This window comes from Camelina sativa, chromosome 17 (genome assembly GCF_000633955.1).
Source record: "Camelina sativa cultivar DH55 chromosome 17, Cs, whole genome shotgun sequence".
Lineage (NCBI taxonomy): Eukaryota > Viridiplantae > Streptophyta > Magnoliopsida > Brassicales > Brassicaceae > Camelina > Camelina sativa.
In genome coordinates this window covers 4,987,564-5,001,654 of record NC_025701.1, presented here as the reverse complement: position 1 = coordinate 5,001,654, position 14,091 = coordinate 4,987,564, and the positions used below count along the sequence as shown (strand labels likewise).

At 32.5% G+C, this 14,091-nt stretch overlaps 2 protein-coding genes across 2 annotated transcripts; both read right to left on the bottom strand.

Annotated features, from left to right (window-relative positions):
* Positions 10,396 to 11,095, bottom strand: LOC104759171. The gene is made up of 2 exons (XM_010482128.2): positions 10,775 to 11,095; positions 10,396 to 10,653 (listed from the first exon to the last, which is right to left on the bottom strand). The coding sequence occupies exons 1-2, from the start codon at positions 11,054 to 11,056 to the stop codon at positions 10,396 to 10,398; spliced, it is 540 nt and encodes a 179-aa protein (XP_010480430.1). The 5' UTR covers positions 11,057 to 11,095.
* On the bottom strand, positions 11,760 to 12,792 carry LOC104759169. Its single transcript, XM_010482127.1, has 2 exons — positions 12,523 to 12,792; positions 11,760 to 12,413 (listed from the first exon to the last, which is right to left on the bottom strand). The coding sequence occupies exons 1-2, from the start codon at positions 12,790 to 12,792 to the stop codon at positions 11,760 to 11,762; spliced, it is 924 nt and encodes a 307-aa protein (XP_010480429.1).

Below are 14,091 nucleotides of genomic sequence, written 5' to 3'. Positions count from 1 at the left end.
AAATCAAATACTATTCGTTGACTTTTAAGACCCCACTAAATGGTTCAACGGCTCTATCCAATTCCCATTTTTACACATAGCGGTTAATGTCCAAATTATGTTAACTCATTCGTTAATGTTTCTTACATCCTCAAAATTGCTATATTTAGGTACTAATTAAATAGAAAACCCATTAACAAAAAAATACTTTATTTGAAGACGTGTTTACAATAATGATATTTAGAATGCGAATAAACACATATATAACATCGAACCATTACTATCAGTTGTTCCATACGTTAAATATCGTGAAACTATTCACTATCAATTTTCCTTTTATAAGCAAATACTTCAAAACCAAATAACCCATAACGTTTATAAATTGTGTATCACAAGATATCATAAAAAACAAATTACCAAAAGAAGAGTTAAGGTCGGTGGATTGGTGGCAAAATTAATTGAACACGTCATGAACTAATCAGCAAGGATCGCATTTCATTCCGACGGTCCAACTAATTTTCTACTATTTGGATAACATTAAATTCGTTCTGGATAATGTTCTTGGAGAATTAATTTGTTTCATGGGATGTAGCATGGTTTTTCTTGTAATACGTGACTTCAAATTTTTCTTTACAGATATAAAGTATTTTTCTTTGTCAATGTCGACCACTCAAAAATTTTGTTTATCTAGAAACAACATAACGATGCACTGTTAGTAACGTGGAATGCTTATCCATATGTTTTCGTTTAAAAGGTACTATTGTTGTTAATGTTCACATCTATGAGTCAGTGGTATTAGGATAGGTTCAAGATTTTAAGGATACATTATTCATGTGTATGAGATACTCTTCTTCAATGTTACTTTATACGTAGCCATCTAATGTCATATATAGACTTGCTGTTAATTTAGTTTTTCATATCATATTTAGTCATCCATTCAGTCAATTATTGCTTATGGTTTTTTTTTTTTTTAACTTGGATTGTTTGCCCATAGGGTTTTTACTTTTTCATGAACTGCTTGTCCATATTTACCATTGATTTTTTAGTTAAGAGTCAAATACTCAAATGTAAAGAAAAAAGAGTACAGCTTTCAAGTAAAGAAAAAATAAAGAAAAGGTAAAGGCGGAAAAAAGAAATTATTTAAAACAAAGGGGTTAAAGGTAAATTGTAAAAAAGATGGACTCGTTCTTTTCCCCAGATTCGCGGCATTTGTGTGAGTTCTCTGAAGTGAGATTTGGTTATGATTAACCCAAACGCACGGAGAAATTCCCAAAATAACATAATTGTGAAAGTTCCAGAAAAAAATCTGTGTAAATGAAATACTATAGTAGTTGCTAGAGATATAATAGTATTATACTATTATATTATTGTTTATCAAAGGGTAAATGGACGAATATGACTTTTTTGGGGAGTATTTTTAAATATAAACGTCGCTGTGAAGCTTGAAGCGTGATAAAGACAATACCTTTTTATAAAAAAGAAAATACATTATATTTTGGTACGAATAAAATAAAGGATGGAAACTAAATTTGTAAAACTAAAAGATGGTCCCGTGAGGTTTTCTCAAAGTAAAACAAAAAATATAGTACAATTTTTAACATCAATATATCTGATTTGATGTTTTAAAAATAACGTATTGGTTTAAGATTTGAATAGAGTTTTAAAGATTTAAAATGTTATGTAGAATCTATTGTTATTAGATCAAGATTTTGTTAAACTCTATTAAAGTTTAGTGTTATTAGTTTGTGATTTGTAAAAAGTCATTTATAATCTTAACAAATCTAGGTTATTGGATACAGACTTTTATAAAGTTATTAAAAGTTTTGTGTTATTCAATTAAAATAAAAGAATCTAGTATTGTTAATAAGTTCAATTATTATGTTATTGGTTCATGATTTTAGACACTTTCTTTACAAAATAAAATCATGGAAAGTATCATAAAAATACAGGGATTGTTTGGAGGACTTTACAAGATATTAGAAAATTAATCAACAAAACTTTCTAGCAATCTTTAACAATCTTTCACTTATTCATTTTTAATGATTTTGTTGAACTCTTCAAAAATCTTCATATATCTCAAACCAATACCAAATACAATACCAAATATATCAAATAAAAACAAACAAAATAATCAACGCAAAAATGAATGAAATTATGTTTGTGGGCATATTTTCATTCAAACTCTCCTCGTCTGACGTGAAGAATCATTTATAGGAATATTGGAATTATTGGCGGTTTAACGATATTTTTAAAAATGAAAATCAGCAAAAATACAAATATCTCATCACCTATTTGTGTCAAAAAGAACATACATTAGTGTCTTTATTCTTAAATAAAATAATAAAACCAGACTTTGTGGAAAAGACAAAAAACCTGAATAAATAATAAATCAAAGAAAATCATTCACCTGGTACCAGATGGTGTCATATCTCATATGTAGTTATGTACCACCAGATACACATAATTTAATTTCTGACAAATATGTTAAAATGTTTGGTTTAGGGGTGTTTTAATATGATCATTTGAAAATTACTCAAAAAGAAACTTGGACGAAGAAAATACGAAATCAATGTTATAAGAAAATTCATTGACAAAAAATAAAATGTTATAAGAAAATTAGACGGGAAGAAACATTTGACGAAAATATTCAGAAAGAAATGATTCTAATAAATCTAAAGGTGTCAAGGTCAACTAAAGGTGTGGTCACTGTGGCGCCCATTGTGTTTTGGTTTGGTTGAATCCGAATGAGAGAGAGGGGTTTACTTCAAACTTCAAAGACTTGTGTGGGTTCCATCGTCTGCTTGACTTCACGCGCTCAACCTGGTTTGACATTTCCTCTATTTAACGTTCGTTTCAATCGAATTTGGTTAGTTCGATTTTAAAGTACGATGGTTTGGTTTGCTTTGGTTAGTTCGGTTTGAAAGTGTACTATCAAGTTTATGAAATGGTTTGTTTCATAATTGACAAGAATGTAAACCAATAGTTCCTGAGAATGTATAGACCAAATTATTAGTTAACCGAACGTTTTGGTCTAATTCAATTACCATCAGCATCGCTTATGGTCTTTAACTCTGGTTTAATTGGGCGTAATTATGTGGTCCACCATAAATTATGATAGCAATGAGATGAGAACCCAATATTATATAGCTGCGACTATTGACTTCTTACAATTCCAAAGATAAACAAACATCTTGGTATGAATGGAAAAAAATATACTTATATAACGTCTTGATAAAATTCCTACCTAATTAATGATCATGTCTTTAGTTTGGAACGGTGACATATAAAATATTCAAGAACGCAAACCCAGAGACTTGTTCAAAGATTACTTTGGAGTGACTATGTAATGAGAATCTTTATAAAAATATAATCACTAAAAGTTAAGCAAACTCGTCATGTTCATGTTGTGACATTTTGTCTCTGTTATGAATTTTATATATAGTGGCATTGGCATACCAATGAAATTTCAGACATACTTTGTTTTCCTCGTAAGAGTCCAAAATGTCCTAATTCTTTTGAATTTAAAATAGTTTTATAGATATCTACCGATGTTTAAATATGCAGAGTCGACGCTTGACTTTGATCATTTAAATTGATATTGCAGCTAAGCTCTCTTTCGTACTCGCACCAAATCATGGGCCAATCTGATGGATAAGTATATGGACTTATTATGTAGGCATAATTATATATTGAGAATAGAATCTAGACTCATCAGTTGACTCAAGTTTTCAAATATGCGTACACGATTAATATAAGTGTTGGTTTGGTAACCTAGATAGTTATTGTTCTATATATGTGAAACAAACACATGATGAATGCAAACGATTTCAACAGCAAAAGATGGAGCAAAACAAAGTCGAATCACTTCTTTCTTTTTAACTATGTATGCATCCTTTAATTTAGAATGATTCTATAGATTTCTGAATCCAAAACTTAGCTTTTGTGGAGTACATTACATGTATAATTTTAAGCTTGTACTTTCTTTCTTCTCTTTGGTAGTCGAGAGAGATTCATGGAAACTCTAAAAAAAATATTGAATTTTCTTGTCATAAAACATTCAAAATGTCTAACACATGTTTGGAAGTTCAGAGAATACTCAAAACCCTTGTCGACATCAACTGAAAGTTACTTGACTTTATAATTGCTTGTTCGTTGACGGACGAATCATGTTCATGCCGTGCCGAACGGCTGAAACTAATGGGCGCTACCTAAGCAATTTTACAGCAAGACTTTGCTGGTCTCTACCCCCTCCGTTGACTTTCTTTTACATCTCATTCTACGAATTATTTAGGACAACAAATATCTAAAAGTAATATAATTAGCTTAAAAATCGTTACCTGATTAGTTGTTGTCATCAAACTAATAGTACTAAGCTTCAAATACAAATTGATAATTGAATAATCAGTCCACTAAACAACGTTCTGACGACTGTTAGTAAAGATTACTCTGGTATTATTTTTTTTTTTTTTTAATTAAATCAACTTTGGTATTTGGTTGTTTGGGCTCCCGCATGATTGATTCATATTTAGTGATCGTAAGAAGTGATCTTGCATGAATTTTTTTTATTATTAGGTTATTTCGCGGAAACTGCTAGAAAAAGGTAAATACCCAAAAAAAGAAAAAGGCTTAGGCCCAACCTCTACAAGAGGCTAAACACCCTCCATGAAAATGAAATGAAATGAAATGAATGTGCTGATATTAAGCAAGAAGATCTAGAGTGATTCTAATAATTTTTTCTTTCTAAGCTAAGATAGAAGATGAGTCATATATATGCAAAGTTTGAATATTACTTGTGAAATTGAATAACTGAAGACCCAATTTTTTGATCCCATCATTCTCACATACCTCTCATGTCTCTTAATAGAACTGAGTTGTGTTATATGAGAGAGACCATTCATATCTTAATGCTTTTTGTTCCGTTCCATACGTAACCCATATGCTTTTCCATTTCTATATACCCCCTTTTGATAATGCTAATCCCCAAAATTTAGTTCCACTGGTCCCTAAAAAAAAATCCCTATTTTGAATCTAAGAAAAGGTTGCCAGACAACTAACTTGTCCAAAAATTAACAGACAAAAGGGGTTGAGAGTTAAAGAATGTTTGATTTCTTCTGTAAACTCCGTATGTATGTAGTTGAGTTTACTTCTACTTTAATTTGATTGACAATAACAACTTCCATAGCAGTGATTACATCTAGGATTCTTTCAGAAAAATTTACAAATCCTAAACGCCCAAAACACTGCAGTTTCTAAGTAGAATTTGTATTATCAGTCTACTATATAACCAAATTATTCGATTTTCGGATTGTGAACAGTACCATGAAAAATCATAGATGGCAATAACTAATTTTGCCCGTCGCTCTTTCTTGTTCCCAAGTTCTGAAGTAACAAAAATTCATAGTTAACTTAAAAACTTAAAACTAATGACGTGAAAACATATGTCCAAGTTTGTGTGTAAATAGGATATAACTAGCGTTTGCAAAATAAAGTCTTTGCACCTTCTCTTTTCAACATGTGGAGGGTGTGTAACGAATGTATTTCCTATTTAATAGAGCGTTTGTGTGTAAATAGGAAATAACTAGCGTTTTATTAGTATGAAAACTATGAACGATAGGAGTAATAATTAGCGTTTTCACTTTTCAAATATTAAGTGACGTGGCAAGCTCAAATAAGTAAAAATGACATTTGTCCACAAAAATCATATTTTTGTTCCACCAAAATTGACAACTGAACATTGAGTATCTGACGTGGCTAGCTTATTTGAAACTCACAAAAAAAAAAAAAAAAACGTCATTGCTCTCTCTTATTCTTCTTGCGTGTCCAACTTGACCGTTGGGTTTTCAATCGATCCTTGGGCTAAAAGCAACATCGCTCTCTCTTATTCAATATGAAACAAAAATAAACCGAATTTAATTGTACTCCCATTTTTTCCCAACAGTTAGAGAACCAAGAAGAATATGTGTGTAAACCCAACTTTAATAGCCACGATAAACTTTATAAATATAAAATACATTATAACATATTGAATCATGATTGTGGTTTCTATTCTAATTCATAAATGACAAGAAATAGTAGTACTAATCAGTAATCATTCATATATATATAACTATATAAGCAGGAGCACACTTCTAACCAAAATAACCAAATGTAAGCAAACCAAACCATCGTAATGTACAGTAGAACCTCTATAAATTAATACTCTTTAAATTAATACTCGCTATAAATTAATAAATTCTTCCGGTCCCGAGTTGGGCCGGTGTAAAAAATGATAAATTTCGATAAATTAATAAGATAATATTTTTTTTGAAAATCCTATGTAAAAATATGGTCCCATCAATATTATAAATTAATAATCAGATAATATATATATATATATATATCTAAGAAAATCTAGTGAAATATAATTCTATTGTTGTTTATATATTCTTGAATTTGTATTTTAATTAGAGCTTATCTCTAATCTTTTTCATTGTGTTCTTTTCAAATCGCATCCAAAAATTATGGAGAGTCCTAAATGCGATAATTGTTTTTTTACATATAATTGGTTCTAAAATTACCGCAATATCTTCTTTGACTTCATCATTATCATGAATGATACTAGTAGCAATTTCTTCTAAACTATAAACTTCTAACATTTACCATTTTTAACTAAATTCTAAACTCAGCAACTACGATAGCCACGATTATAAATTAAGAAATTCTTTAAAGATATGAATGATAACAAAAGTATCTTATTATAATATAAAATTTTCAAAAATATGAAAATTAAAAATCTCTTCATAAATTAATATTTTATTATTAATTTATCGATAAATTAAAACCTCTATAAATTAATAAAATTTCATGGTCCCGGCCTTATTAATTTATAGAGGTTTTACTGTAAATCGAACTAACCAAATTCCACTGAACATTAAACCGGAATGTCAACCATATTAGCGCGTGAAGTCAAACAGCAATTCAATGAACATGCATAACTAACTATATAAAGAAAAATACTTAGGTTCACTCCTAGGGTGAACCTTCTTGTTCACTTCTTCCTTATCAACCAATCAGAATCTTCTATGCATTATCTTGTTTTAAAAAAATAAATCAAAATTAAATTAAAAAGCAATATATTAAGGAAACAAATTCTGTATGTTTTTTTTAAGGAAAGTTAAATATTGGCTTGGTTTAGATTTTACAATTAGAATGAAATGATGTATCGGTTTGGGTTTACAAATAAGGTGATTAGGGTTTAGATTTTACAATTCAAACAAAATTATTTGTCGGTATGGGTTTACAAATGAAGTGGTCAGGGTTTAGATTTTACAATTAAAATGAAATTATATGTCGGTTTGGGTTTACAAATGAAGTGGTTAGGGTTTAGCTTTTACAATTAAAAAAAATATATTGGTTTGGGTTTACAAATAAGATGGTTAGGGTTTAAATTTTACAATTAGAACGAAATTATATGTCGGTTTGGGTTTACAAATGAGATGGTTAGGGTTTAGATTATACAATTAGAATGAAATTATATGTCGGTTTGGGTTTACAAAATGGCTAGGGTTTAGATTTTATAATTAGAATAAAATTATATATCGGTTTGGGTTTATAAGTAAGCGGTTTAAGTTTTTAATTTTATAATAATGTATACAGATTTTGTTTCCTTATTTTATAAGGAGGTGAATAAATAAGTTTTTAAATATATTATGACATGTCAGATTCTCATTGGCTAAAATAAGGAGAAGTGAACAAAAGGGTTCACGTTAGGAGTGAACCCAAGAATTGTCCCTTTTTTCAGTTGTCCACCCAACGCACATGCTCCCAATTCTTTACTCCAACACCACCTTGTAGGTTAAAATCTAAAAGGTTTTTATAAGAAGGACAATTGAAAAAAGCATTGGCTTACATGTTTATTTGGCTAAGGGCCGCTTTATATAACTTGAGAGAAACGGTAAGATTCAACACTCTTTCTTTTCTTTTATACGTCAAAATTCAAACCCATTTTTCTCTATATTTTTTCATTTTATTGTATGTTCCCTTTAATAAACTTTGGAATTAGAAAGTTCATGCTTGTGAATATTGACTAGATATCATATATCCTAGTTCATACTTTGGAATTAGAAAGTCTTACTAGGAAAATAAAATCTTTCATCTGCTAAATCTAATGACTAACAATATCTGATAAAATTTCATTGCTAATCTTCTCTAAGCTACTAAATCAAGAGGGTCACCGAAATCACCACAACACTTGCATCCTCAAAACCAAATTCCAATTTGCATTAGGAGAAAAATCCACCGTTGATTAGGAGAAATATTTATAGTCAAGGAGGTTTATTATGGAATCTTCTAATCTACGGTTACTTAAGTGAAAGGAAAAAGAAATTGCTCTTTTTCTATCATTTACTAATTAATGATCCTAATTTGCATACACATAAACGAATGATTGATTATTCCCATTACCAAAAATGAAAAATATATTTGAATACACATATTAACGAATGAATACATATCTTTGCCACTCTCTTAAATAAATGAATACTGTTTTTTTATTATTTTCTTTGATTTGAGTTTTTATTTGAGTTTTGTTTTTTTTTTTTTAATAAATCCGTAATACGTATTTTTGAATCTTATATACCAAACTATCCCTTGCCAAATCCTAGGCTTGGATTTGGTAAAGATAAACTCAGGGGCACGTATAAGCCAGTTTGGTTGTATAATTCTTCCGAATTTGGCCTCGACAACGTTACCACTTGTGAAGTTTTCGATTTTAGCACCAATGCTTGGAGGTACGTTCACCCTGCTTCTCCTTACCGGGTAAATGATCACCATGATCCCGTGTATTTAGATGGGTCACTCCACTGGCTCACCACGTGTAAAGAAGAACCCAAGTTACTATCTTTCGATCTTCACACCGAAACGTTTCAAGTTATCTCCAAAGCTCCCTCTTCCACTGAACGTGAAGGCATCATGTGCGTCCTCGATAATCGCTTGTGCGTATGCGAGAGCAATGGGCTAACCCAAGTGATATGGTCGTTCGATGATTCTTCTTCTGGCGGCAACAAGACATGGAAGAAGTTGTGTTCGCTTGATCTCACAGCAACTCTTTCTTGGTTTATTATGGAACTCCACTTCCCCTTCGCACCAATTGCAATTTGCACAAGAATAAGCTATTGCTTCAAGGGTGTCGTTGCTTGGTACAAACGGTCATTTATGATCTCAATACTAAATCTTATGATTTACTCTTCGGACCTGAAAGTGAAACCCTTGGATATACTATTTATTATTACCAAAGCTTGTTCTCTGCTCTGTCGAATTAATTAAATTTGTCTTTCTTCTTTTCTTTCTTTCGAACCAATGAACCCTTTGTAATTTAACATTCTCTGCATTTCTTCTATTCACCGGTGATTTTCGTCTTCTCAAGGTTTTTGTTTAGGTTGAATTCGCTTTCTTAGATTTTTGGCAAATTATATATTTATATATGCTTGATAATAAGATGTTCTATAGGACCATCCTCTCCTAGTCTCCTATAGGACAAACATAACATTCTGCCCAATGTAGTGTCCATGATCTCTCGACATCTTTAACTCAAAGATTCGGGAATGAACTATTTGAAATCACAAGATCTACCACTTATAATGTTTATCACGTTATTACATTTTTTTTAAGTAATTGTAAATCAAAATACCTGTTTTGTCATTTTATTGTTTTCTTCATTATTCCACTATTGCAAATTCCCCATTTATCTAACATATTTGTCATCACTTAATAGTAGCGTTGCTTAGAACATTACTATATTAAACCAAGTTTATCGGTAGTCTTTAAGTAGGGGAGTTCTTAAATTTTTTAACTGACAACCCACTTTTTTTGATCCCATCACTCTCACATACCTCTCATGTTTCTTAATATCTTAATGCTTTTTTGTTCCGTTCCATACGTAACCCATATGCTTTTCCATTTCTATATACCCCCTTTTGATAATGCTAATCCCAAAAATTAGTTTCATTGTTCCCTAAACAAATCCATATTTTGAGTCTAAGAAAAGGACAACTAACTTGTCCAAAAAATAACAGATAAAAGGGGTTGAGAATTAAAGAGTGTTTGATTTCTTCTGTAAACTACGTATGTAATTGAGTTTACTTCTACTTTAATTTGATTGACAATAACAACTTCCATAGTAGTGATTACATCAAGGATTATTTCAGGAACATTAATTTACAAATCCTAAACGCCCAAAACACTGCAGTTTCTAATAAGAATCTGTATTATCACTTAGAAACATCGAGAGGTGGACAATATGCAAAAATGCAATTGGAAATTTATTCAATAAGACACACACCCAACATACTATTATTCATTAAGAGTCTTAACACACACACACACACACACCAAACAAACTTCGTTGTTTTGGACACAACAGCCAACAGACTTGGTTAATTAAAACCGTCCAAGGTCAAAGTAACGGACAAGTAGCCTTTTACGAGCTGTGAGCGTATTGGGGATATGGACACGCTTGATCTTTCTGTAAGCAGGCCAATTCTTGGCAAAAGGGTCGGTGGAGGTGAAGCCTGGATCTATTTTGTTGAAGAAGGCTTCAGCAGCAGCTTGGTCTCTAGTCTCACGAAGTAGTTCCACAGCATTTGCAAGCACGGACGGAGAAAACTCCATCTTATTATTCGCCATCCACTCGTAGACCTACAAACAAACGGAGAAACAATCAGTATATATTAACCCCCAAAAAAATAGAAACGAAAATCTAGAAATCAATTCAATTCTCTCCCTTATAATTCAATGTTGAGATCTCGATTAGACAAACCTCTAGAGCTGATTCATTGTTCCCTTCGTCGGTAAGATGCTTGGCCCACTTCGCGAGATACGGATTAGTGAATCCATCACCACGCTTCTCTTTCTGCATCTTGATTTGATGTAAGTACATATGGGTCATAAGACGCAACATCTCCGCCTTCCCTGTAGGACGGGAACATCCATCACCGGTCGAAAACATAACCCTTCTCGTCAACGGCGGTGGTGTAGCAATCATCATCTGTCTCTTCCAGAAATGAAGAGAACATACTGCCGTACGGCGCAAGTTCATCATGATGCTAACCCTAAACCTCACAATGACAACCCTCCCTAGTCCCCCTACTTAATGCAGCCCGGCCCGCCGTCACAAGTAAAAAAATAAAGTTAGTTTCGTTGTTCCCTATATACCCCTTTTGATAATGCTAATCCCATATTTTAGTTTCATGTTCCGCAAGACAAAATATTAAATCATCATCTTTTAGTAGTAAAAGCTGTACTTTTAAGTTAAATTTTGAAGATTACATGGACTTGGGAATTAATTAAGATGACTAAAATAAACACATTCTGTAACATATACACTCACAATTAAAATAAATAAATAAATAAACAATTTTCTTTTTAGGAATGCCAAATACCACCAAGTATGTTGTGGAATCTGTTCCTAGATAGCTTCTTCACAAGTTTCTTAGCATCATCTGTATCTTCTCTTTCAGCTAGTTTCTCTATAAGTTTCAAGTACCCAGAAGCTGAAATCTTTCTTCTCGCGCGGTTGCAGGTCGTTAACGACATCAATATCAAAATCAACAACTTGGTGTTACCCAAATCACTTCTCTCATCATACCTCCTCTCTTCTTAATCAAGCAACTGAAGAATGTAGCTGATCATGTTACAGTCTTCCCGCAAGAACTTCTTCCTGTTCTTTGGTATTGAGAACTTACGACAGAGTGCCTCGCGTGCCATTTCCCGGACATGTAAAGACTTAGCATCGAGGAACCTAACTACACGAGCCTCTTAACCTCCGTCGGCAAACTACAAAGCCTTGATGTAACCTTCAACGCGGATTCTTGAACACAAATCTCCCCATTTCTCAGCAAGTAGAGCAAATGATCTAAGAAACGGCTACCACTCAACAATGCATTCAAGTAACTCACTGATCCAAAACACAAGTTATGAATAGCCCTCAATGCCATTTCTTTAGATTTCGAAGATGAAAACGAATTGGGATCTGATACAAGCACAAGCTCTTGGATACCTCCTTCTCTAACCAAGATCTCACGGCTCTGTTCATCACTAGAACACATCCTTGACAAAAGATCAATAGAATTTACCTGAACAACCTCATCTTTGGATCCTATAAGCTTAACAAAAGTAGAAACCATGTCTTCTTCAATCATATACCTCTTGATTTCTTCAACGCCAACTAGATTCCTCAACACTCCACACGAGCTAGCAATCAACTCGCCACCAAACTCACCGCAAGAACAAATCTTTAACAGAGCAGCCACTCCTCCATAAGCAGAAACAGACCAAACATTCTCTGAATTGTCGGTTAAGTTCATCAAACACCTCGCAGACGCTACTCTACCAACAACGTTACCGTTTTCAAGAACCCTAACCAGAGGACCAACCACACAAGATCGAATCAAAACAGGCTTATACAAACCAAATCCAGATATCAAAAACACAGCTTTAGAAGCTTCCTCTTGTAACCTCATCTCAGAATCCAAAAACTCAAATCAAAACACTAACAATCTCGCTTACCTCAACAACGATCTTCACATACCTATCATCTTCTCCCATAGATTCATTCAACCTAATCAAAGCTTGCTTCTTCATCTCCAAATCCCCAATCTTCATCCTTGTTAACAAATCCCTAATGTAAAACCTCATATCGTCTCTACAAGCTTTACCACTAGGCTTCGAAACAACGATCGCGAACCCACGGCTGAGAATCTCAGCAGAGTAAACTAAAGAAAGACTCTTTACATGTCGTTCGAGTTTCCTAGACATGAAATCCAAATCGCTCTGCATCAAGAGCTTCCCAGTGAACGATACGTCCAAGCATCGCGACGCGAGATCGTGACACTCTTGGAGAGAACCTAGAATGGCGTTGTTAACCAAGGTGGAGAGAGATGGGTTGAAGTCGGAATTGAGATTCTCGATGGAAGTGATTCCAGAGTAGAGGTCTTCGAGTTTGGTTCGTATCAGTTGCCATTTCACGGTGAAGGAGTTTTTGGAATACAAATTTGTACACTTCTTTTTGTCACCCAGGTCGGATTTTTTTTTGCTTTTAAACCGATTCAATAAATCAGATATTTCTTTTCCTTATCACATGGGTCGGATCGGTTTTTTTAAAATTAAAACCGATTGCAAAATCAGATCTCTTCCAAAATATATATGATTTTCTTTTTTTTTTTGCAAATCTCATCCTCTTTATCACACAAATATTCTATCGGACTTGCTAAATTATTTACATCCCTAAATTATAGCAACAAATTAAAGATACAATCATATTAGACAAGATTTAATTAAGATATAAAACTCGAAAATGTAATATGTCCCCATTAACTACCTTTTATGAGATAAATCTTAATAACAAATTATTTGATAATAAATGCTAACATTTCTCACAATAAAATCGAATTAAACTCTAAATTTTCTGTGACTAATTTACATACTGTGGAGAAAATTAACATAATTTAAGTTAAATACAATGGCATATTCCTTATCTTCACGTATTATTCTTTCCTATTAATTCGTAATTGTATGATTAGCAAAGATATTTTCCTTGCTCACTAATTTCTTTTGCGATTTGAATCACAACTACTATTGAACTTGTATTTTCCTAGTTGAACTTGTATTTTAAAAGCTTTTAGATTATTTTTAAAATCACTTTTTATTCAATTTGGAATTTAGGCCTAGGCTGCTAACAGTTAACCATGAAAGGTTTGAACCGATAATACCAACTGCTGGTTCTGTCTGATCTAGAGTTGTTGTTTAATTCGACGAAGTGACTTATTTTATACATACATTTAATCATGAAAAGTATACAATGGGATTTAATATTTTTCCTGGCTGTTTATGGGTTAGATTATTCTTATTTTGCTGTGGTTGGTAATTTGGATCCCTCACGGATCACTCATTTGATCCGTCAAAGTCTTCTAAATCTGGGAATTGTAACAGAAGATGTGTTGCCTGTGGGTGTCACCGTTCCTCCTGATACTGCTGATATTAGGCTTATCAGGAATATTGGGTTTTGGAGAAATGATCATCTCACAAAGGCACGAAGGGGGTCTTAAGTAAAATTCGAATTGAAATTTATCACTTTCT